A 26,398-nucleotide genomic window follows, 5' to 3' on the forward strand; every position below is an offset into this window, starting at 1 on the left:
CACGAAGTCACAGACCGGATATGTATTTTTATTAAATGGTGGAGCTATCAGTTGGTGCAGTTCCAAGCAGAGCATCGTGGCGGGATCTACGTGTGAAGCGGAGTACATAGCTACTTCGGAAGCAGCAAATGAAGGAGTCTGGATGAAGGAGTTCATATCCGATCTAGGTGTCATACCTAGTGCATCGGGTCTAATGAAAATCTTTTGTGACAATACTGGTGCAATTGCCTTGGCAAAGGAATCCAGATTTCACAAGAGAACCAAGCACATCAAGAGACGCTTCAATTCCATCCGCGATCAAGTCAAGGAGGGAGACATAGAGATTTGCAAGATACATACGGACCTGAATGTTGCAGACCCGTTGACTAAGCCTCTCTCACGAGCAAAACATGATCAGCACCAAGACTAGATGGGTGTTAGAATCATTACTATGTAATCTAGATTATTGACTCTAGTGCAAGTGGGAGACTGAAGGAAATATGCCCTAGAGGCAATAATAAAGTTGTTGTTTATATTTCCTCATATCATGATAAATGTTTCTTATTCATGCTAGAATTGTATTAACCAGAAACTTAGTACATGTGTGAATACATAGACAAACAGAGTGTCACTAGTATGCCTCTACTTGACTAGCTCGTTAATCAAAGATGATTAAGTTTCCTAGCCATAGACATGAGTTGTCATTTGATAAACGGGATCACGTCATTAGAGAATGATGTGATTGAGTTGACCCATCTGTTAGCTTAGCACTATGATCGTTTAGTTTATTGATATTGCTTTCTTCATAATTTATACATGTTCCTATGACTATGAGATTATGCAACTCCCGAATATCGGAGGAACACTTAGTGTGCTATCAAACGTCACAACGTAACTGGGTGATTATAAAGATGCTCTACAGGTGTCTCCGATGGTGTTTGTTGAGTTGGCATAGATCGAGCTTAGGATTTGTCACTCCGATTGTCGGAGAGGTATCTCTAAGCCCTCTCAGTAATCCACATCACTATAAGCCTTGCAAGCAATGTGACTAATGAGTTAGTTGCGGGATGATGCACTACGGAATGAGTAAAGAGACTTGCTGGTAACTAGATTGAACTAGGTATGATGATACCGACGATCGAATCTCGGGCAAGTAACATACCGATGACAAAGGGAACAACGTATGTTGTTATGCGGTTTGACCGATAAAGATCTTTATAGAATATGTAGGAACCAATATGAGCATCCAGGTTCCGCTATTGGTTATTGACCGGAGATGAGTCTCGGTCATGTCTACATAGTTCTCGAACCCGTAGGGTCCGCACGCTTAACGTTCGATGACGATCGGTATTATGAGTTTATGTGTTTTGATGTACCGAAGGTAGTTCGGAGTCCCGGATGAGATCACGGACATGACGAGGAGTCTCAAAATGGTTGAAACATAAAGATTGATATATTGGATGACTATATTCGGACACCAGAAGGGTTCCGAGGTGTATCGAGTATTTATCGGAGTACTGGGGGGTTACCGGAAACCCTCGGGGGGTCAATGGGCCTTAATGGGCTATAGTGGAAGAGAGGAGGAGGCGGCCAAGTGGAGGGGCGCGCCCCCCAAGCCCAATCCGAACTGGGAAGGGGGCCGGCCCCCCTTTCCTTCTCTCCCTCTTCCCTTCCTTCGCCTCCCTAGTTGGACTAGGAAAGGGAGGAACCTACTCCTAGTAGGAGTAGGATTCCCCCCTTGGGGCACGCCCCATGAGGCCGGCCCCCTCCTCCCCTCCTTTATATACGGGGGGAGGGGGCACCCCATAGACACACAAGTTGATTTCTTAGCCGTGTGCGGTGCCCCCCTCCACAGATTTCCACCTCGGTCATATTGTCGTAGTGCTTAGGCGAAGCCCTGCGTCGGTAACTTCATCATCACCGTCACCACACCGTCGTTCTGACGAAACTCTCCTTCGACCTCAGCTAGATCTAGAGTTCGAGGGACGTCACTGAGCTAACGTGTGCAGATCGCAGAGGTGCCGTGCGTTCGGTACTTGATCGGTTGGATCGCGAAGACGTTCGACTACATCAACCGCTTTACTTAACGCTTCCGCTTTCGGTCTACGAGGGTACGTGGACGCACTCTCCCGCTCGTTGCTATGCTTCTCCTAGATAGATCTTGTGTGATCGTAGGATTTTTTTGAAATACTACGTTCCCCAACAGATGGATGTCGTCACACCGAGAGGGCCCTAAGAATATCTGTCCATCGCGGGAGGAGCAAATCCCACTCTTGAGCTATCTAGTCCCTTGTCACATTGTTTCGTTGAACCTGAAAATTGCCATTATGATAACCATGTTACTAATAACATTTGAGCAACTCCAAAGTCCATCATGTGGTGTGAAGTGACTACTTTACTCGCATGATCTAAGGAACTAAAGTATATGTTCACTCTCTCTGTTATATCGATTGGCTTGTGACGATTGTATCTCAAAGTATAACAAACAAATTGGGTCAATTCAATATGATCGTTCTTCTAACATGATACCCTCAATGTTGTTTAGGGACTATCGTTACACTTAAAAATATCCCAAGATATGGAAAACATGATCAACATATGAGCTAGTCTTAGAGGCGAGACTGGGAATCAGGTTTTACCGCTTATCATTCCACACGTGCTTATGAGTTTTCCACTGAATCGCATATTCCAGAATCATAGCAGATATAGCATAGAATATAAACTCTTAATTATAAATATGGAAATAAATAATACAATATTATTGCCTCTATGGCATATTTCCAACACTCTCAACTACTTTGGGCGAGCAAATGGTCTCCCATCTGACCATATGATACTTTGTTTTCCTTGCTCCTTGACCCAAAAGAATCTAGATCACACCCTGTTTAATTTATCATGTATCCCGTCGTACAAAAGATAAAAGCACATTACAAACATGGGTATGTTGGTGAGGCAATCAAAAATAATCGTCCATCGGAAGCCAACAACTTCCCTTGCCAAGGTTCTACTCTCCCTGAAACCTTGTCAACCACAGGCTCAAAGTCCGCCACTGTAAGGGCCCTAGCTGAAGTGGGCATCCCGATGTATTTGATTGGGATGGACCCAAGCTCACAGTTCATCATATGTGCCACCCTAGCCACTTTCCCTCTTCTTTCCTCTCTCTTCTCTCTCATGGGGCGAACAAATGGGGTATCCCACTAGATACCAGGTGATCGCACAATCAGAAGGGCGCGGGTTCGAACATCACCCCTCTCAGCATAATATATAATTTGTATCTTTATACTATTCACTGACAGGTGGGTCCCACATGGCTTTTCTGCATAACTTAAATATCCAGGGAGTTATCTGAATAAAATTCTACTCTCAGCCACTGACATGTGGGTCATTGCCACGCTGGCAAGGCAAGGTGTACACCTAGATATGGTAGAAAGCATCGTATTTGAGACAACAAGTTAGATGACCACAAATCTGCATTTTCAAATTTCTAGCATCAAACTGAACATACATCGCAAGTTCTATAACTCCCGATGATATTACCTCTTTGATAAACTACACGCTCAACAATGCATCGGATCTGCGTGTGTGGTCATGGACACCCTTGATCCTACTAGGTCACCGGGTGACCTGTTGTTGAAGCTTTCTCTATGCCTGTGCTGCCCTCCGGAAAGTAGCCGCTGATATCTGTTTCAGGCTCACGTCATCTTTGCCTTCGGAGATGTCTAAGAGCCGCACAAGGAACGAATTATAATTTGTGAAACACGTATCGTCAAACCCAAGCGGACCCACCAGTTTTCAGCAACACCTATCCTTGTCACTTCCTAGTAGATGGGCAGTTGTGTTTCCGAAAACTGTCACTCCCCACTAGCTAGATGACCATTGCAGAACGCTGTAGTACTACGTTACCTTATCATAGATTTTATCAGGCCATGTCATGCGAGCCGCCCTTACCAGCAAGGTAGAAATCACATATTTGACCTGAGGGCGAAATCAAATCACAAACTGACCTACTTTCGAAAAAAATTCACTTGGCTGACCCTTTCGTGTGGCGCCCGACAGCTAGGCGCCGCACACTACCATGCAGTGCCTCTGCCTTAGGCGTCGCACCTCCTGCCAGCGTGGCAGCCCTGGTCCAGTTGCGGCCCCACAGACAGCACTGCAGCGCCTAAGGCTTAGGCGCCACCCTGTGTAAAGTGCAGCGCCTATCGCTTAGGCGCTGCACAGTCTGTGTTCCACTTAGGCTGGCCCCACCCTCTCTCCCCTCCCAACCCCACCCCACACACCCCCACCCCACCCAACCCTTAGACTTGCGCCCCTCCTCTCTTCCCCTCTCCCCCCTCTCAAATCCTTCTCAAATCTTGCAAATCCGGGGTATTTGACCGTGGATTTCGAAGCCAACCCCTCCCTTAAGGTAACTCCTCTGATCCCCTCGTTTTCATCCATAGGAATTATCACATTTGCTCAAATCTTGCTACTTTGGGGAAACCCTAGCTTTGGCTTGAATTTGCAAATTTGTGTTGAATGATGTTATGTTTCTTTGCTAATTTGGTATGGTTAGGCTTTCATAGTATGCTAGGGTTAGGATTATGTGTGTTTGATGTTGGTGTTAGGGTTATCCTATGGTTAGGATTGTGGTTATTGTTAAGTGGGGGTTATGGTTATTAATTCATATATATGTTATGGCATATGTATTTTGTGCAAATATTTTTGTTAAGTACTTACTTGATATATGTGTGTTTTTTATTATTGTAGGGATGGGGAGAACATGTGTTTATGTTCATCATGTGGATAAAGAGGCCTTTTTGAAAGGCAATGTTGAGCCGGACCCGGATGAGATGAACATGGTGTTTGAGAGTAGTCCTAGCTATGCGGAGCTCTTGGACCAAGTGAGGAAGGATTTGAATTGGATGGACCCAAGTGACGTTGTTGAGTTCGAGGGAAGGCATAATGTTGGTTTTGGAATGCACATCCATTGGAAGACAATGCGTGTGAACTCCGAGCAACGTTGGGTTGCATACAAGGAGACGGTTGCCGAATCTCTAGACAAGGCTCTTGAGTTATTTGCCTCCAAGAAGGTTGAGTCTACTTTGAATTTGGACTTGAACCGGAACCCCTCCCCGTTGGTTGCTAGCACTCCCCCACCCATTAACCAAGATCAAATGAGTGAACCTCATTTCATGCAACAAGATTGGCCAACATTGAGCCCGACTCCAAACAACCAAAATGAAGCTTTTGAAGAGGAGAATGATGAGTACGAGGAGGATGACAACGAAGTTGATCTCCATGACAACAATGTGGGTGATCTCGACCAATATTATGTGCAAGAGACAATGGACCAATCCATCCCTTTTTCCCGTGCATATGCATCGGACTCGGATGACGATGGTCCCGATGAAGAAGTTGATGAGGAGGGGTTCACGCCGAAGGAGGCCCAAGCATTCAAGAAGGTATTCGGGAAGGACCACAAGACACCATTGTTCAAGGATCTTAGTCTCGCGGATGAAGCCGTTGTGGATGGTGGCAAATGCATATCTCTTGGAGCTAGGCCAAGTTCTCACCGTGATTTGGAAGACAGCAAGAATGGGATATATCCCGGTTGTGAGTTTGAATCCTTCTTGGAATTGAAGATGTGGCTTGACAACTATTCGGTTACACATTATCGTCCACATAAAGTGGCCAACTCGGACGTCAATGTGCGTTACACGGTCAAATGTGAAGTGCCAAGATGTCCATGGATTGTGCGTGCGAGGCCATGGAAAGGAGGTCCCACTTGACGCATAGTGAGTTGTCTACCAACTCACATGTGCCGGCACAAGAATGCGGATGGCGAGCTTGTGTACCAACAACACAGACAACTCACGTCCGAGTTCATTGCTTATAGGTTATCCAACCAAATATCCACACTTCCAATAATGAGCATCAAGAGTGTCATTGACCTTGTGAAATCCATCTTTCATTACAAGGTGAAGTACGGCAAGGCATGGAAGGCAAAGCAAGCCGCATTCAATATGTTATATGGCAATTGGGAGGAAGCATGCAACCGACTCCCTAGGTTGTTGTTAGCTATGGCCGCCACAAACCCAGGCATGGTTCACGTGGTTGAGCCTCATGGGCACCAAACATTGATTCATAATGGGAGGACCATCCGAGTATTTGGCCGTGCATTTTGGGCCTTTGAGCAATGCGTGAGGGCTTTTGAGCATTGTCGGCCCGTCATCGCCATTGATGGCACGTTCTTGACCGGACAATACAAGGGCACTTTATTGGTTGCAATAGCAAGTGATGCCAATAACCGGGTGTTGCCTTTGGCTTTCGCTTTGGTTGAGGTGAAGAACAATGATAACTGGGAGTGGTTCTTGCGTCAATTGAGAACAATGGTATTACCAGCTGAAAGGGAAATTTGTGTCATATCGGATCGCCATCCAGGAATTCTAAACACGGTGGTGGTTGACATTCCCGGACATACAAAGTTGCACCATCGATGGTGCATGAGGCACTTTTGTGCAAACTTCTATACGGCATGTGGTATCAAGGAGTTGGCAGATAATCTTCAAGATTGTTGTCTCGCTTTCACCAACAAGCGGTTTGCCACATTGTTCAATGCATTGCTCAGACACAAGAAACTTGACCCCGGTTGTCTTGAATTTCTCAATAAGAACATCGTTGAAAGGAATATGTGGGCACGTGCTTTCGATGAAGATGGTCGTAGGTACGGTCAAATGACAAGCAATATGGCAGAATGCTTCAATAAGGTGCTCAAGGGTGTACGTGCATTACCCGTGACGGCAATAGTTCAATACACATTTGGCAAGATGAATGGATACTTTTTAAAGTACTCAATGGAGACGGATAAGCAGATTGCTGGTGAGAACAAGGATAAGCACAAGTACTATTTCCCACCAAAGGTTGAAGAATGGTTGGACTTTCAATCACAAAAGGCAGATCCCAAGAAGCTGTACTATATGACGACAACGAGTGGAAGTATGAAGTGAAAGAGCCTGGAGGAACCACAAACAATGGGCACCAACACGGAGGCCGCGCTTTCAAGGTCTCCCTAACACGGTGTGATTGCAGCTGCATGAGGCCATCGTTGCTTCATCTCCCATGCTCGCACTTGTTAAATGCATCCCGTGTTAGGAATGTGGACGTCAATCACCCTCTTACCGTGAGGGAGTCCGAGTTCTCAATCATGACGGTAAAGAATACATGGGCTCCCCCGTTTCAGCCATACTTGGACCAATCACAATGGCCGGAGTATCATGGAGTTCAACTATGGCCGGACCCGGAATTGAAGGTCGTTAGACGGGGAAAATGTAAGACAAAGCGTCTTAGAGGTGACATGGACGGATGGGGCCGTGGTGGCGGTGGAGAATACGGCACCGGCCAATTCCAAGAGCCTCGTGAGCAAAGCCGTTGTGGGGACTGCAGTCATCAGGGACACAATACAAGAACTTGTCCCAAACCAAGAAAAAGATCAAAGAAAAATGATGCAAGCACAAGCCAAGCAAATGATAGCCAACCAAGTCAACCAATGAGTAGCCAACCAAGTCAAACAAGCCAACGAGGAACTAGGCAACAAAGAGGGAGTCAACTAGGTCTTAGAAGAGGCCGTTGTGGTGGTAGAGGCCGTGGTGGTGGTAGAGGCCGTGGGGATGGTCTTGGCCGTGGTGATGGCCTAGGCCGTGGGGATGGCCTAGGCCGTGGGGATGGCCTAGGCCGTGGGGATGGTCTTGGCCATGGTGAAGGCCTAGGCCGTGGTGATGGTCTTGGCCGTGGTGAGGGTCTTGGCCGTGGTGGTGGGAGAGGCCGTGGTGATGGTCTTGGCCGTGGTGGTGGTAGAGCCCGTGGTGGTGGTCTAGGCCGTGGTGGCGGTAGAGGTCGTGGTGGTGGTAGAGGTCGTGGTGGTGATCTTGGCCTTGGCGGCGGCTGTGGTGGAGGAATGTTCAGTTGGCTCAATGGACCATTGCCGTATGTGACTTACTATGATCTTGTTCTTTTGGCTCAATGCTTGTGTTGTCATTTTGCATTGTGTGACTAACTATTATATTGCCATTTCCATAGGTATGGAAACAATGAAGGGGGTGGAGGACACGGAGGGGGAAGGTGAGCTCCCTTGGTGGTCGGAGGAGGGGGAAGAAGAAGAAGAAGAGAGGAAGAAGAAGGGATAAGGACCGTGACCTTCTTACGAACCAAAATGTGTGCTACTATGTGCTATGAGACGTAAATGACTATGTCTTTTGGCTGAATGTTTGTGTATGACTATGTGATTGGACTACTCTATTGCTATGTGTGTATGAGTATGTGATTTGGACTACTATATGTGCTATGTCTTCTTTCTGTGTTTTGGACTACTACATGTGATTTGGATACGATCATGTGCCATCTATGTGAATCACAAAACATAAAAAGCACTTTGTATTTGAAAACAGCAGATAGTGCAGCACCTAAGGGTAAGGCGCCACACTACTCAGTGCAGCGCCTCTTCCTTAGGCGCTGCATACTGACTTAGCAAATTTTTGGGTGCAAAAGCTACTGGAACGCTTCTGTTATCAAAAGCAAGTGGGTTATGCTCACGAAGCTGGGCGCGTGCACTGCTACGAGCTTGCTCCACGCAAAGCTGGAAGCAGGTAACATACGAAGCATGATGCTTGTCCCAGTCCTTTATCTTCCGCTGCCTTCTCATGTCCAACCTGCATGGTACAATACCAAACATTAGCAAAATCAAGAAGGACTGACGATGCTTAGTCAATACGCTCTCTTACCTATGAAGTGCTTTGTCCGTATCCACCCATTCCGGCGGGTGAGGCTGGAACAGACCAAACTGACGAAACACGCGATGTGGCAAATGAAACTCAACAGCCCAGTTGCATATCAGTGGGCACCGCATAAGCCAGAGATCCCTATCCCGCAAGCACATCGGGTTGATGCTAAACTCCTGGGTGTACCCAAGTCTGTCATCGGCGCCATATGGCTGCCATTCCACCTATGAAATAGGGCAACGATGCAAAATTGGTGACTTTTTTTCTGGCAAACAAGAGAAATGACTGAAGTAATGACCTCGTTACCTGCTCAGGTGTAATCGTGTCCAACTCGGCAACGTACTTCTGGTACATGAGATTGACATCGTTCGTCATCTCGGAAACCACATCCCACTTGTAAGCCCAAGTGGGGCGCCGTAATTCGTCATGTTCATCTTCATACCAAGGATTAAACCTGACGCTCTTCGGGCATCCAACAGGCAGACGCTCCCAGCTCCATACAGAAAGTAGAAGCATATTACCACCAATGCCTACACTATCTGTGATCCTGCAACACGCATCGTCCAGCTGCATATGAAAGAAAAACAATGTTAACTTGACAACAAGCTTGCATTGCTAATGAAGAAATGAGTTGATCACAAAACAGACCAACTACCTGTCGAAAGTAGGCAAGAGTCGCTGAACCCCAGCTCCATTTGCTATCGAAGATGGTCAACGCCTTCAGCCACATCCATGGAGCGTTCTTGCCAGTGGAGTCAGGAAACAAAGTCCTCGACGCAACATACCACATGTAGACACGAGCATGTGTCTGGATCACATCATCAGTGGCATCCGGAGGGCACGTCGCAAAGTGAGTTTGAATCCACGTGAAAGCAGCTCCGGCTGCTTTCCTTTCCCTCTTCTTCTTCTCTTCTCCCTCCTCTACATCAGCCTCAGCCTCAGTAGGAGCCATACCGATAAGAGCAATCATCTGCTCGCGCCACCCATCAGAATCGGTGCTCATACAGAGAGGCATCCCGTCAATAGCAAGACCGGTGATCAACGAGACATCCTCGAGCGTCACGGTCATCTCCCCAGTCCGAAGATGGAAACTATGCGTCTCCGGCCTCCACCGATCAGCAAGAGCGGACACCACTGGAGCGTTCAGATTCGGCGTGGACCGGCTGACCAACTGAATCCACGGGAGTAGTCCTGCCTGCTTGATGTACGGTGTGTACCGCTCATCGTAAGGCATGGCAGGACCAGAGACCCCGTGATACCGAATCTTCAAAGGTTCAAGCTTCTGCAAAAAACAAGTAATGACAAATCTTAGGGCATGTAAATTTCAACTTAAGGCAAATTTGCAAAATATTTAGATTACTCGTTATTACCATCTCCTTCTCGCGCATCATGTAGGCCCAGTGTTTCGTGTCATAGACATCGTCGAGAAGCCAAACCATCCTTACAAATTTCAAACAATAAATATATATGAGTTCATCTCAAATATCGGTAAACACTCAACATTTCATATGTGTTCATCTAAACATCTCATATGTATTCATCTACAAGAATCTCAACATCTCCTTCTCACACAATGAATAAATGATTGTAAATTATCATATATATCTAGTATGTCATATGTGTTCAAGTAAATCAACATCTCATATTTCAAATAAACTAAACATTTCATATATATCTAAAAAACCTCAACATCTCACATATAGCTACAAAACTCAACATCTCATAATTATCTACAAAACTAGGCATCTCATATATATCTAAAAAAATTACAATCTAGGTTTCACTAACAAGAATCATATAGTGTGTGGGGGGGGGATCAAAGGTTCCACCTAATCTTGGGCAAACAAAGATCCAAACCAAGCAAATCAAAGGTTCCACCTAATCTTGGGCAAATCCCTAAAATTGCAACGCATTTACGGAGGAAAAGAAAGGGAACGGAGGAGTTTACCTAGTAGGAGGGATTGGAGATCGAATCCGGGCCTCAAAACTTCAGATCTGAGAGGGGTGTGGGGGGGGATCCGAAGGGGGCGCCGCCGCCGCCGCTCTCTGTAATCAGAGCAACTTCCTCATAGAGGGGGAAGAACTGCTGGGAGGGGCTGGCCCGATGCGGCTTAAGTCAATGTGCAGCGCCTAAGCGATAGGCGCTGCACTTGACACAGTGTGGCGCCTAAACCTTAGGCGCCACAGTGCTGTCTGTGGGGCCGCAACTGGACCAGGGTTGCCACGCTGGCAGGAGGTGTGACGCCTAAGGCAGAGGCGCTGCATGGTGGTGTGCGGCGCCTAGCTGTCGGGCGCCACACGAAAGGGTCAGCCGAGTGAAAAAAATTCGAGAGCAGGTCAGTTTGTGATTTGATTTCGCCCTCAGATCAAATATGTGATTTCTGCCTACCAGCAATAGAGGAGTAGCCTTCTAGATGATCATCAGAGAAATCATAGTGGTGCCACTGCTACTAGGAAAGCGGTGGGAGGTGCGTCCATGCGTGGTTATCTCCTCTTGTTCCGTCGGCAGTTTTTGGCCTTCCAGAAGGGCAACGTTGGTACTCTTGTGCGTGAAGTTTTCTTGCTTTAAATTGGTTAAAGCATGAATTGATTGCATCTCATCCCCAGTAGATAATGATGTTGAGTGCTAGTTGGGCAGGGATGGTTGGGCTATCACCGTAATTAGATGCTCCCCCAAAACCGTTGCCATCCACGAAGCCCTCCGGTGTAAGCTTTCTAGTGGGATGCTTCGCAGCAGAGGAAACACACACACACACACACCGGTAAGCATCAATCACATTGATTAACGAATAGGACTACCGTCTGGAATAGAATAGGCCAACCACTATCCCAACTCTCGCTTTTAGAATCATCCGGCGAGCAGGCTTTACATTACGAAGTGGCACATAAATTCGCTGGATCATCCGGCAAGCAGGATTGGCGTTACATACAAGCTGGCCGATGGATTCGAGGCCGTCGAACAGAGGACGGTTTGTGGAATTAAACGAACGATAATCATGTATCAACCTGCCATGGTCGCTGCCTGTTGGTCACGGGAAGATTCATCAGTTCACCCAATCGAACACAACAAGTTTGTGCCTTTGTGGAGGTTGGTAGAGTAGTGGAGTACAGCGAAGGATGCCCAGTGGACCGTGGTACCTACGTTGATCTATAGCTGCGTCATTGTTAGTAGATAAATTGATGGGGTCAGGCCAATTGTTGTTTAAGAAGACGGTGCTCTCAGATCCAGAATCAAACAATGGCGGTCCCGATATTATCCCTAACCTACGACGGCCAAATCAAATCAGCAAACGCATGGCGGAAAATCAGCAAAGCTGTGTTCAGATCAAGAATTAACTGATAGTACTATTTAGGTTCAGAAATAACTGTTGTTCAGATCCAGAATTAACTGATATTTAGGTTCAGAACCAATTGATTTTCAGATCCAGAATTAACTGATATTTAGGTTCAGAACCAACTGATTTTCAGATCCAGAATTAATTGATATTCGGGTTCAGAGCTACTGTAACAGATATTCAGATCCAGAACTAACTGCAATTCAGATGTACGACGGCAGATCTGGCAAATGTAACTGCAGATCTCCAATCCAATGTGGCAACAAGAGACGGAACCGAATCGAAACATCTGATTCCGAGCTTGTACTCTAATTACAGTACAAAAGCAAAACAAGACCGGGGAGCATCGCGGTGGCCGGAGACGACGGGAAGGGACAAACCCTAAAACTAGATCCCCTCCTTCATCTCCTCTGACCACTCCTCCCTCCATGGCTAGAAGAACATCAAGGACTCCCCACAACAGCCACGGGGAGATCCAGAGAGGAAACGCTATGTACAGCGGCTTCGCGTCGGCGAGTTGGTTTGTTGGTGGCCGGATCTCCTAGGAGGAGCGGGCGAGGCGGGAGGCGATGGCGGAGTGGTACATGGCGTCGTGGAAGCTCTCCGTCTCCGACATCCGGGCCCGCAGCTGCCGCGCCTTCTCCTCCGTCAGGCCGCCCACGAAGGACCTCCCGGGCTTCTCCTCCTCGGCCACCGCCGGCGCCGCGGGCTCGATGTAGTCGGCCTTCCCGGACCAGCCGACCAGCGGCGCCCACCACTTGCCTCCCTGGGGTGTCCCCGCGGGAACCCGCCCTGCTCCGGCCGAGGCCGAGGCGGAGGCGGCGCGTGGCCGGACCGTCGAGGGACGGGCGGAGAAGGAGACGGCGGACGCGGTCGGTGCCATGGCCATCGGTTAGCTCGGTCGGTACGCTACGCTTCTGCTGTGTAACTTTGCTTTGCTTCGGCGAGAGACTTGTGAAATGCGACGAGACGGTGGGTGTATGGAAAGCTGTGGCTCTGGTGCTCGGGGTGGTGGGTAATTTATAACGGGGAGGAGCGGAGCGGAGAAGGGGAGGAGTGGATAAGGACGCCGCGTGGACACGTGGAGGGGATCCGGTGGGAAGGCGCGGGTTTCCGTTACTACTGCTCCTCCTGAGTGACCGTTGCGTGGGGTGCTTTTACTGCGGGACGGTGGCGGTGGCGGTGGCGGTGGCCGTGAAACCGTTGATGGTATCGGCACACCGGAAACGCGCGCTAGATGGGGGCAGCGGGCAATCGGGGCCCGTGGGCTGAGGGCGACGGTGATGTTTCGGATCTTGGATGAGCATCTACAAGGGGATCTCGGATCTTTGTTGCAGCAATGTAGGAGCATCCTGGTTTCTCATATACAGTAACAAACATAATCCGTGTTTAAGCACAGGAGAGATGCACCCGGTAGGCGTCCGTTCACGCCTCACACGGGGACAAAAGTTGCAGCCCACCAGACAACATTTTCTCTCCTAATTTTCTAACGATGGACGGACGGTGACTGCGTCGTCGAAGCATTTGTGACTTGGACCATTTCACTCCAAGCCTAGATTTAGATTACACCACAACGAGTGAAGTTTGATTTAAACCTTGACGTGGTAAAGCTCCTCTAAAATGAACCTCCATCATTAAATCCCTGAAGTCTATACCCCGTCTTTTGTAATCCCGGTCGCTTTAAACCTTGAAGCTGTATCCAAGCAGGAAATTTCAACATGACACCGGGAAAGCCCGGGATGGATGAGGTAGGCAAGACATTTTGTGTGGAGCCCACTTGGCGGTGAGAGAAAGAAATAGCACAGTGACACAACACAGACATCTAAGTACGTTCGGGCAGCTGGTAACCAGCTGTACGAAGAGGTTGTCTTGTTGAATTAACATATACGTATACTGTATAAGACCATATATTATCCACAAAGTACACACAGGCACACAAAAAAGGCAGTGTGTTCGCTCCCCGCCCCGGTGACGACCATGGCACGACGCTTTCTGCAGAGATTGAAGCCGGCGGCGTCCATGTCCACGGCGTTCCTGCCTGTTCAGCGCACGCACAAAGGCATCGTCGGGAGAAGACGATGCAGCGCTGTGGCCACTTCGCGCGCTCACGGATGGGGGAGCTGACGTCCATGCACCGGTGACCGGTGAAGGCAGGTTGTGACGACACGACGCGGTTGCAGGTAGACGCGCGACAGCTCGAGACGGCCGAGCTCGCCGGGCGGGATCCTGCCGGAAAATCATGCGGTGTATTGTAGCCTGCACATGGAGAAGACGACTGTCATGGTGCTGCATAGGTGGTTGGCGTCCAACGTCATGAATGGCAGACGTCTTCACGCGAGCGGTGAGCATGGTCGCACGGCGGCGCCGACGACGTCAAGTCTGGTGCCTCTGGCGACCATGTGCGGCGCCGTTAGCTCCTTCTTTTCAACCTCAAGCACGACGTTTCCCTGTTCAAAGATGGCAGAGCGCGAGAGCAAGAGACCCCTGCTCGTCCCTCGTCTCATGCTCACATTGCACCTTGCCTCTACCAACAACCAGCTCAATGCACCACATCTCCGGAACCCTCTGCCGCAGCATGAACCAGCCAGGCTAAGGTCAGCGCACCACCATGCGGTTCCTGACGACACGACCTGCTGTCTTGCACTTGGATTCGAGATGGCAACGGCGGCGACGCTCGAGCGAGCGAACGGCCTGGGTCACCATCCGCATTTACACACATCCATCGATCTATGCAAATGAAAAACAATTCATGCATGCGTGTCCTCAAACTCAATTTAGTCAGCAAACCAGGCCTTTCCCTGCCATGTCACCAAATCCTTCCTTTGAAAGGCATCAAGGTTAAAAACATCCGGGATCAGAAAAAACAGGGTACAAACTTCCGGGATTTTGAGGTGAGGGTTTGTTTTGGACAAGCTCTACAAAGTCAAGGTTTAAATTAGACTTCACTCCACCACCACACACGTCAGTTCCTTCACCAGATAAGATATTTTCTAGTATAATATATATTACAGTATATGATTTCTGTATCTGCATTAGAAGGCAAAAGGTGGCCTTTGACCCCTACTTTGGGTCTTATTACTCCATCCTTATCCCTGCCCTTGGAGACTCCGAAGGGGCTGCCCAGGGAATTACGTACATGTTTCTGGTAGATACAACTTGCCGGCACAAAGATCACAGTGAATACTAACACGTTTGCACAACACATGAGTAGTAATATTGCTGTATGTTACTGTCTCCACGTCCTTCTCAACTTGTGCTGGCCAGCTCGCTAGATGGCCCCTTCGGATTTCCCATAATTTTCACTTTCGACGTGAGATGACCCTTCGCAGGCATCGAATACATTTCTTATTATTGTATGTACTCGTACTATACATATAGATATAGTATGCCTGTTATGAGAGCAGCATTTAGCACAATTACAGGAATGGCCAAGCTTTCTAGAAGTTCCCAAGAAACTCATACCGCGCGAGGAAAGAGACACGAGGTGTGCGTACGGTTATGTGCTCATGTAGTACTTTGAGTGGTTCGATTTGGGACTTCGAGGAGCTGTCTCAAATCGTTCTCAAACGTTTACAAACCAATAAGCACACGGAACATAGAAGGAAAAAATGACCTGACGGGATCTCACATATTGAGAATAAATGTAAGGAGGATATGAGGGCTGGCGGATGCGTCCTGCCAGTCTGCCACGTAGGGCGCGGCCTACCGCAGACCACATTTTCTTTTTTCTTTATTCATTCTCTTTTTCTCTTTTTTCATCTCCATCAATCACATGCAAGTGACCGGATTATACGTCCCAGATGTATGTATAATTTTTTATTGTTAAATGTTATTATATTACGTTTTTGTGTTATTTTATATTGAAATACCTATTAACTTAGTGCCCAGTGTCAGTTCTTGTTCTTTTGCATGTTTTTATTTTTACAAAAAATCGATATATACAGAAGTCCAAACACAACAAAACTTTCTGATGATTTTTTCTGGCACATAAGAGACCCTAGAAGTTTCAGAAGGAGGTCAGAAGACCCACGAGGGGGGCACAAGCTAGGGGGTAGGGCGCATCATGGTGGCTTGTGGGCCCCCTGGTGCTCTGTTTGTCCTAATTCTTGGCCTATAAATACATATATATTCTGAAATCCTCGAAGCGAGGCCCAAAATAATTTTATCACCGCCGCAAGCCTTTGTTCCGACACGATCCCATCTGGAGCCCTATTTTGGCGCTCTGCCGGAGGGGGGAATCATTGGGGAGGTTATCTTCATCAACCTTGTTGCCTCCATGATGATGTGTTAGTAGTTCTTTCGATACCTACAAGTCCATAGTAGTAGCTAGATCTCTCTCTCTCTCTCTCTCTCTCTCTCTCTCTCTCTCTCTCTCGATCTTCAATGCAATGATCTCTTCGGGGATCCATCCGATGTAAATCTTATGGTGTGTTTTTTGGGATCGGTGAATTGTAGATTTTTGATCAGATTGTTCATTGAATTTATATGAATCTTTTGAAGTTTCTTTGTTGTGTAGCTTTGTATTTTTCTCTGATCTATCCGTCTACTTTGGTCAAGTTTGGTTGATTTATCTTCAATGGGAGAGGTGCTTTGTAGTGGGTTCAATCATGAGATGATCTTGTCCAATGACAAAAAGGACAAAGAGATGTATTGTGTTGTTGCCACGAAGGATAAAATGACAGGGTTTGGTCATATTGATTGACCACTTTCTGTCTACATTATGTCATCTTGCTTATTGTGTTGCTAGGTTTATTACGAAATTAATACTTTGAGATGCATGTTGGATAGCGGTCTTGGGGTGGAGTAATAGTTGTAGACGTCAATAAGTTTCTACTTATAACGGAGTAATGCCTATGTGAGATTATGCTATGAATGATCATAATTATAATTTGCGCTATTGTTCAATTGTCCAACAATAATTTGTCTATCTTGCCACTACATGCTTTCTAGAGAGATGCCACTAGTGAACCTATGCCCCTCGGGTCTATTTTCCATCAATACAAAAACTCCTACAATTGCTCAATTTTCTCTTTTACTTTCTTGCGGCTTTGCCTATCGCTAGTTGCTTTTAATCTTGTAACTAGCAAGAACAAGGGGATTGACAACCCCCTATCCTTTGTTGAGTGCAAGCAATTTACTTGTTTGTGTGCAGGTACTACTAATGTTGTTAGATTGGTGCCTCCTTCTAGTTCCATGAACCTTAGTTCTTAACTAAGGAAAATACTTGTTGCTGTTGTGCTACATCAACTTCCCCTTCGGGGAAATCCAACAACTCTATCGTGAGTAGCACCGGACATATAAGGTAAATGAGAAGTATGGTTGCATGGACGGACAAATAGGGAGCGTGTCCGCGGGCGTTTAATTAGGGGGGGGGGATTTGCTAAGTACGATTGCAGATGCTCTTATGAGTGTTGGATCACATGAGGAGTCGAGCTAATAGACTACATTTCGATAGTACCAAATTCAGGTTGTGGATGTTGAAAATATATGTAGTGTTTTAATTTCACATTATATTAGGGGCAAATATAAGAGAGTTAGCGACGGGTCATTCGTAAGGAATTTTCATAAAGACTGATGTCTAGGGATTTTTGAAACTTATTCATGGGTAACTGGGTAGTGCATTTCTATGTAATTTTTCTGGTTTTATTTCTTAAGGAAGAGTTGCCCATATGTGTACCCATTATTTATCTCCATGTTTATAAAAGAGTTTATATTCTATGCTATAACTGCTATGATTCTGGAATACGTGATTCGAAGGAAAACTTATAAGCACGTGTGGAATGATAAACGGTAAAACCTAATTGCTAGTCTTGCCTCTAGGGCTAGCTCAATGTTGTATGTTGATCATGTTTTTTGGATGTTGGATATTTTGTTGAATGTAACGATAATCCTAAAAGAACATTGAGAGTATGATGTTAGAAGAATGATCATATTGAATTGAGCCAACTTGTTCGTTATACTTCGAGATGTAATCGTCACAAGTCTATTGATATAACATGGAGAGTTAACGTATGCTTTAGTTCCTTAGACCATGAGATTATTGTAGTCACTTCATACCAGATGACAGACTTTGGGGTTGCTCAAGCGTCATCTGTAGTACGGTGATCATAACGGTAACTTTCAAGCTCATCGGAAAATCTAAAGGGATAGATAGCTCAAGAGTGGGATTTGCTCCTCTGACGATGGAGTGATATTTTTAGGGCCCTCTTGGTGTGACGGCATCCATCATCGTCTAGCCAGACACGGGTGACTTAATCACGGGGATGCCTGAACGTGTAAAATGAGAAATAAGAAGAAAACTAGTAAGGAGGAGACCCGGTATAATGAGCATGAGAATTACTCTTGCGGATACCGATATATCTCACCTCGGAGTTTTTAAAGTATGGCAAAGCAAAGGGAATATCATATGATAACCAAAGGTTCACTCGAATATCATTTGTGTATTCATAGGGATCAATATGGATGTCCACGATCCCGCTATTAATCACTGAACGAAAGGGAGTTTCGTCCATGTACATGTTTTACCAAACCTACACGGCCACACGCTTAAGGGAATCACGATCTATTGAGTGTTAGTGGAGTAAGAGTTATGGGAAAATATTCATGAAATAGTTTCGAGAATATTAGAAATAGTTTTAAAAGAAACCGGAACATGTAAGACGAGAAAGAAGAACAAAACTAGTAAGGTGGAGACCGGTATAATGAGCATGAGAATTACTCTTGCAGATATCGATATATCTCACCGTGGAGTTTTTAAAGTATCGCAAAGCAAAGGGAATATCATATGATAACCAAAGGTTCACTCAAATATCATTGTGTATTCACAGGGATCAACATGGATGTCCACGATGCCGCTATTGATCAATGAACGAAAGGGAGTTTCGTCCATGTCCATGTTTTCCTGAACCCACATGGGTCACACGCTTAAGAGAATCACGACCTATTGAGTATTAGTGGGGTAAGAGTTATGGGAAAATATTCATGAAATAGTTTCAGGAATAATAGAAATAGTTTTGAGAGAAACCGGAAGCGTTTCGGGGTTACCGGAAGAGTTTCGGGGTTTGTCGGGAATTGATATATAGGTGAAAAATGTTTCTGGAGATGTTTTTTTAATTGTCAACACTTTATTGATCAATGTGGATGTTCATGGGAATACAAGAGGAGTCATGCAAAGAAATTAGCCACAAGTGGCGCCCCTGATCAAGCAAAGAAGAGTGTTTGGATGTTAAATAAATTATAAAAGGTTCTAATATTGATTAGAAGGCTTTTAGAATATATTTAATATCAACGGGCTAAAGAAATGCTAAAATGCCTAGTGGTCGAGAGTTATTGGGCCATAGTGCCAAATAACAAAGGTGGCGGCCCCTTAGCCTTTTCGGAGGCCTAGGGGAGGCCGAATTGGAGGTGGAGGAAGACTCCTCCACCCTCTAGGGCCGGTGCAAGGGGGAGGAGTCCTCCTCCCCTTGTGTCACCCCTCTTTCTCCCCTCAACATATATATACTAAGGATTTGCCCCTCGATCACACAAGTTTTGGAACCTCCTCTAGTTCTTCCGCTGCAACTCGAAGTTGGTAACAATCCAATCCAAATATCTTATGCATCTTCATAGTATTCCTGGAACTGTGATCGTAGGACGATTTTTTCCTACTATGTTTCCCAACACAACGGGGCAAGCTGGGACTGTTGCACCAGTCCACAAGCGCATCATCATTGGACGAAATCTAACTTGGTCAACAAGGGCACTCCAAACGCTGTGCCAAACCGTCCGTGAAAAGTTGTAGCCAAGCATTATATGGTTGACCGTCTCCTCTTCTTGATCATAGAATGGATACGCATTTTCGTGTGGGAGGCCTCTCTTCGCGAGTCTATCGGACGTCCAACATCGGTTCTTTATAACTAGCCACTCGAAAAAATGACACTACAAGGGCACTCTGCTCTTCCAAACAGATTCCGCATATGGAGCCACTGTCCGGCCGACAAACTTGGCGTCATATTGTTTGTGTGGATTGCTTACTTTAATATCATTTCATGAACTATAATGACTTCCACAACATGAAATCAAAATCAAACAACATGACACAAGTTCATTCGATAAAAGCATGTGGAATCTAATGACAAACAGAAGATTGTCCTCCGACAATGTGGAAGGAATATGCACGGGCATCCCTTCTACCGCGTTGCATTTTGCGTAAGTGTGATTTAACAATGGTCCGTAAACGGGTGTGATTCGCCTTTTGCTTGTGTTACGAGGTAGAGCGACTGATGCTAGAGAGTAGAGATAGAAGAAGGTTTGTAAGAGCATCTACCAGCTGGACTTGGCAAATCCGGCCCCTTATATGTTTGTGGACGTGCCCGGGCATGCTCATGGACGCAGCCGAACGGCCCCTCATATGTCGTGCCCAACATCCACATACCTCAAATTTGGACTCTCAAATACATGCACGTTCATCATACACGCCAATGCCGCACGTAAACAACAAATCTTGGTACCGAAAAAACATAGTGTTGGGGATATACCCCGCGGTATGACCCGGCCGGATGTATGACCCGGCTGGGACTTGGCGTTTCATTGCTAACCCGCTGGAGGATTGGCGACTCACGAATCTGGCGGCTCACTGGTCTGACGACTCACGAGCCTGGCGACTCACTGATGGTCCCGATGGCGGGTCAGATAGAGGACTACGCCCAAGGCCCAGAAGGCCGGCTCATGTTACGGTGGGCCGGCTTAAGAGGAAAGGCATAAGGAATCTTCTCCTACAAAGAAAGCAAGATCAGGACTCCACTTGTAATAGAGTAATCCTAATCCTACTAGAACTAGTCATGTAACCCGCCCCTTCAACATATATAAGGAGGGGCAGGGCACTCCAAGAGGGACAGAAAATAATCTTAAGGCTAGACACAACTAGGAGAGCCGGTTTATGCGGCGACTCCATCGTGATGATAATGAGACCTAGCCACAAATAGCATGTAGGGTTGTTACCGGTTGATGTTTCCCGAGGCCCGAAGCTGTCTAAACCCTTGTCTTGTGTTGCGTCTCTCGATTCCAATCAACCCCTCTCAAGCTACCACATAGATGTGTTGGCCTCACGACTAAGTCTTCACACTAGGACATCTGCCGTGACAAATCCATGACAGTTGGCGCCCACCATGGGGCTAGCGGACGGTGGTGTTGAGTTCTTGAAGGGATCTCTCCTAGGGTTCAAGAAGCTCGCAATCAACAACAAGAAGAAGAATCCGAGAAATTAGGGTTGCGCTAGTTGCGCCGCCTCAAAGTCGCCGAGTCGACAAGACTAACGCGCGATGCAATCCAAAACCAGATCAACTTTGTTTTTAAAGCAGTCACTTGTCGGCGAGACCGATTGGATCTCCATCGAGCACCGCCATGATTCAGAAGCATGGCACATGTCTTCTGTCCACAACAGCCGTGCAATCGTGAAGGATTTGCCACACGGCTCACGGCGGAACGGAGAGAGTAATACTCTCTCCGGTCCTTTTTAGTTCGCATATAAGATTCCTTCGAAGTCAAGCCTCGGAAAGTTTAACCAACTTTATAAAAAAATACCAACATTCGCAATGTGAAATCAATACCAGTAGATGCGTCATGACTTAAAGTTTCATATTGTATAACTTTAGCATGGTAGACGCTGATATTTTTTCTTATAAATATGATCAAACTTTGTGAAGTTTGACTTCAGACAATTCTTATATGCAGAGTAAAAAGGAACTGATGGAGTACAAATTGTCAGAGCTAGCAGAGACTCGCCGATAAACGGATCCAATCCAAACATAAGCCGAGATTAAGTTGTTTCCAAATCAGGATCGAGACTAATCATCAACAGCAATGGAAAAAGGAAAGACCACCATCACCACAGCGGTGGTCAGATTCGTCCCGCAGCCCCGACGAGTCACCTCGGATCTCGCCTCGCCGCGGCGACCCTCTGCGCCTCCTCAAGCCGCTACGTCGAGCCGCCGTCGTCCGTGCTGACTCGCCCTCGCCATGGCCTCCTCTGCCACGAGACGGCCTTGTGCCTCTTCTGCCTCATCAAGTCGCCGCGTTGAGCCGCCCCACGCCTTGAGCTGCCCAGTATGGCAGCGCCTCCGCTGTGGCCGCCTGCGCCTCTGCGTGTTCTCTCCTGAACCGCCGGCCCTGCCACGCGCGAGTTCACCTCCGCCTCATCACCGTCAGCAAGCCGCCGTCCGCCGGGTTTCGCCGCCTCTGTGACCAGAGCTTCTGCTGCGAGCCGCCGGGCGTCTCCACCGGCCTCTGCCTCAAGCCGTTGCTCTGAGTACCTTCGTATTGAGCCGCCATTGTCGCATCTTGCTCTGGCCTTAAACCGTTGTGCTGACCCGTCTCCGCCTCGCATAGCCAGTGCAGTTCCGCTGCTGCTGTGGCCGTGCCTGCCGCTTATTCTGACAAAATTTTCTGGGGTTCGGCTGCTGCTTGTTCTCTCGTTTTCAGAAACGAAAAGCAGAGGGATAGTTTTTTACATAGTGCAACCGGTCGAGATGCGCCAACAGAAGAACTAGACGTCTCCATACTTTCATTATGTGCAATATCACCTGCAGATTGGTCAATGCTAGAACGTCTGCTCCATACATGGCTCCTGCATGTCCTATCCACGAGCGCTGGTTCATGGAAGATACAAAACCTGCACCATCTCACATCAAGCGGAGAGGCAAGCACGTACTCAGCAAATTTTTTGTTAATAAACAGCCTCAGAGAAATCAGCACCAATCAAGACCAAGGAGTACTATTTTTGTGCTGATTAGACGCGCTTGGGAGTATTAACCATAGCTGCTGCTCCTGTTTCCTCCACGTGAAGACCTTATGCAACACTAGCCAGACTAGTACTAATGGAAGAAATAGTGCAAATGTGCATAGAATACTGTACGTGAAGGCATCTGCACATAGTCAGTGGGTGATATTACTACGTCAGATCAGTATACACGCACAGATGCGTCCAACTATGTCCAGCATTATCCAACACCAGCATCCTCATCCAATAACAAATATTAATTCATCCGCATTTTTTTTACTTTGTCATGCAGTATTTTTATGCAGGATAATTATTTATAACAAAGGTATTGTTATACCGCGGATATGGAGCGCGTGCCAGCATAATTTTGCACTGGCGTTCCTCCGTGCCATGCTGCTCGACGGATACACGTGCAAATCGCCGCCCCTGCTGTTCGGTTTACATCCGTCCGTGTCGGCTTACAAACATCGCGGTCGACTCGCCCGTCCACACCGGCTTACAACGCCGCGGCCGACTCATCTGTCTGCTCCCGCGGTCGACTCGCCCGTGATTGATTTCAGCTTCACCGTGATGATCATCAAACTCCGCGGTGGATAATTTTTGGCCTAACATATCAGGTGAAATCCTTCCATTATATTTTATATTACATATTGCTTTATTTAAAAGAGCAATTACTCTGGCTTGCAAGTTCTCTAATGCAGGACAAGTTGTCTAGTGTAAAAGGGATTGTTATATCACTGAGTTGTTGAATGACTCATACCGGTTTATATCACGGCCAAGTATGAAGAATCTCAAGACAACTCCTCGAGTCGTCTTAAGACTCGGGGGCTACAATGACATGACTCGGCAGAATTGGCCGATTTCAGCAAAATTCAAGAACTCCGGGTCATTGGAGGGAAGATAACCCGATCCCGGAGGCTACTGCTATATTGATGAAAATTTAAAGGCCGTCAGAAAATTTCCGGCTCAACATGAAGATTCCGGTTTAAAATCCGGCTCAAGAGACATCTCTTTCCCATAAAGCTTTGAAGCTCTCAATGTCCGGTTTAACATCCGGTTCAAAAAAAAAATCCATCTCTCGCAAGTTCGAGTTCTCAGAAAAATTAAAGGTTACCAAAGAGAACTTGCTGCCATGATACGCGGTTCAAACATGGGTATCATGCCTTATGGCTTATTTTATTATGGTCACTTGGGGGCTTCCTGCTCATTGAGCATAGCTGTGAATATCCCTCTTGATCGGCTCAATGCCACATTTCCAATGGTCACTTGGGGGCTTCCTACTCATCGAGCACAGTTGTGAATATCCCTCTTGATCGGCGCAACGCCACAAAGCACTTGGGGGCTTCCTGTTCAAACATAGTTGTATTCACCAAAGAGAACATAGCGTTACTACCCTTGTGAGCTGGGTTGGAACACCAGGTGTATTCACCAAAACCTTCTGGGTTCTCCTGCTTTGTAGAGTCTGCCACTCCGCCCGGGTAATCTCGAAATGACAAGCCGAGCTCTTGACAAGTCAATCTTATATAGACCCTGAACTTGTCAATTCTTGACAAGCCAATCTTACATAGACCCTGAACTTGTCAAGGTTAAAACAGCGGTCATGTGAGGCCGGATTCACAAAATGTAAAAGGTTAACTCAGTGGCTTGGCGGCCCATGAAAGCCTCGGAGCTTTAGGCTTGGCGGCCTATGAAAGCCTCGTTTTCTTTGTTTCATTATCTTTTTCTGAGCATTTTTTGGGATTCATATATTTACGCCATATTAACATATGGCTTGAGATAATTCAGGCCATGTAGCCTTCATCTCTATGGCTCATATTTGCGCATACCTGGAGTTTATTAACCAGGCCTGGATTTAGACTTAAAGTCGCCAGTGTGTGATTATGCATTTGGAGTTCTGCATCCAAGATTTTGGGATGTTACCCTTTGCTGCGTTTGGCATGATAAGCCGACGGCGTGAACCAATTTAATAGGCCATGTAGCCTTTATTATATGACTCATCATTGAGCACCTTTGGGTTTGATCAACCCACCCTGATAGCGGACGTTAAGTCGCCAGGATATCTTTGCCTTGAGCAATCAAAATCGTGATATTGCATGCCTACGGGTCAATACATGCGACAGACTATAATTATTGAGGTATCGCCATGATGTCAATCTCTAGGTATGTTTTTCAATAATGGCATCGATATGTCCATTTTGCATCATGCTTTTATATCGATATTTATCGCATTATGGGCTATTTGTACACATTATGTCACAGTACTTATGCCTATTCTCTCTTATTTTACAAGGTTTACATGAAGAGGGAGAATGCCGGCAGCTGGAATTCTGGGCTGGAAAATGAGCAAATATTAGAGACCTATTCTGCACAACTCCAAAAGTCCTGAAACTCCACGAAAGTCAGTTTTGAAATATATTAAAAATATTGGGCGAATAAAGCACCAAATGGGGGCCACACCCTGTCCACGAGGGTGGGGGGCACGCTCTACCCCCTGGACGCGCCCCCTGCCTCGTGGGCCCCCTGGCAGGCCTCCGGTGCCCATCTTTGGCTATATGAAGTCTTTTGCCCTGAAAAAAAAAAGAAGGACCTTTCGGGACGAAGCACCGCCGTCTCGAGGCGGAACCTGGCAAAACCAATCTAGGGCTCCGGCGGAGCTGTTCTGCTGGGGAAACATCCCTCCGGGAGGGGGAAATCATCACCATCGATCCTCTCACCAGGAGGGGGTCAATCTTCATCAACATCTTCACCAACACCATCTCCTCTAAAATCCTAGTTCATCTCTTGTATCCAATCTTTGTCCCAAAACCTCAGATTGGTACCTGTGGGTTGCTAGTAGTGTTGATTACTCCTTGTAGTTGATGCTAGTTGGTTTATTTGGTGGAAGATCATATGTTCAGACCCTTTATGCATATTAATACCCCTCTGATTATGAACATGAATATGATTTGTGAGTAGTTACGTTTATTCCTGAGGACATGGGAGAAGTCTTGCTATAAGTAGTCATGTGAATTTGGTATTCGTTCGATATTTTGATGAGATGTATGTTGTCTTTCCTCTAGTGGTGTTATGTGAACGTCGACTACATGACACTTCACCATTGTTTGGGCCTAGAGGAAGGCATTGGGAAGTAATAAGTAGATTATGGGTTGCTAGAGCGACAGAAGCTTAAACCCTAGTTTATGAGTTGCTTCGTAAGGGGCTGATTTGGATCCATATGTTTCATGCTATGGTTAGGTTTACCTTAATACTTCTTTTGTAGTTGCGGATGCTTGCAATAGGGGTTAATCATAAGTGGGATGCTTGTCCAAGGAAGGGAAATACCCAAGCACCGGTCCACCCACATATCAAATTATCAAAGTAACGAACACGAATCATATGAGCGTGATGAAAACTAGCTTGACGATAATTCCCATGTGTCCTCGGGAGTGTTTTCCTTTATATAAGAGTTTGTCCAGGCTTGTCCTTTGCTACAAAAAGGATTGGGCCATCTTGCTGCACCTTATTTACTTTTATTACTTGTTACCCGTTACAAATTACCTTATCACAAAACTATCTGTTATCGATAATTTCAG

General features: G+C 46.6%; 1 protein-coding gene across 1 annotated transcript; it reads right to left on the bottom strand.

Moving 5' to 3' along the window:
- Positions 1-12,342: 12,342 nt before the first annotated feature.
- LOC123180683 (uncharacterized) lies at positions 12,343-13,073 on the bottom strand. Its single transcript, XM_044592790.1, has one exon. The coding sequence runs from the start codon at positions 12,957-12,959 to the stop codon at positions 12,612-12,614; it is 348 nt and encodes a 115-aa protein (XP_044448725.1). The 5' UTR covers positions 12,960-13,073; the 3' UTR covers positions 12,343-12,611.
- Between the last annotated feature and the right edge of the window lie 13,325 nt (positions 13,074-26,398).

This window comes from Triticum aestivum, chromosome 1D, assembly GCF_018294505.1.
Source record: "Triticum aestivum cultivar Chinese Spring chromosome 1D, IWGSC CS RefSeq v2.1, whole genome shotgun sequence".
NCBI lineage: Eukaryota > Viridiplantae > Streptophyta > Magnoliopsida > Poales > Poaceae > Triticum > Triticum aestivum.

What these genes read in the sequence shown, in the direction of transcription:
- LOC123180683 (XM_044592790.1), bottom strand. Translation starts at nt 12,959, where the DNA reads ATGGCCATGGCACCGACCGCGTCCGCCGTCTCCTTCTCCGCCCGTCCC.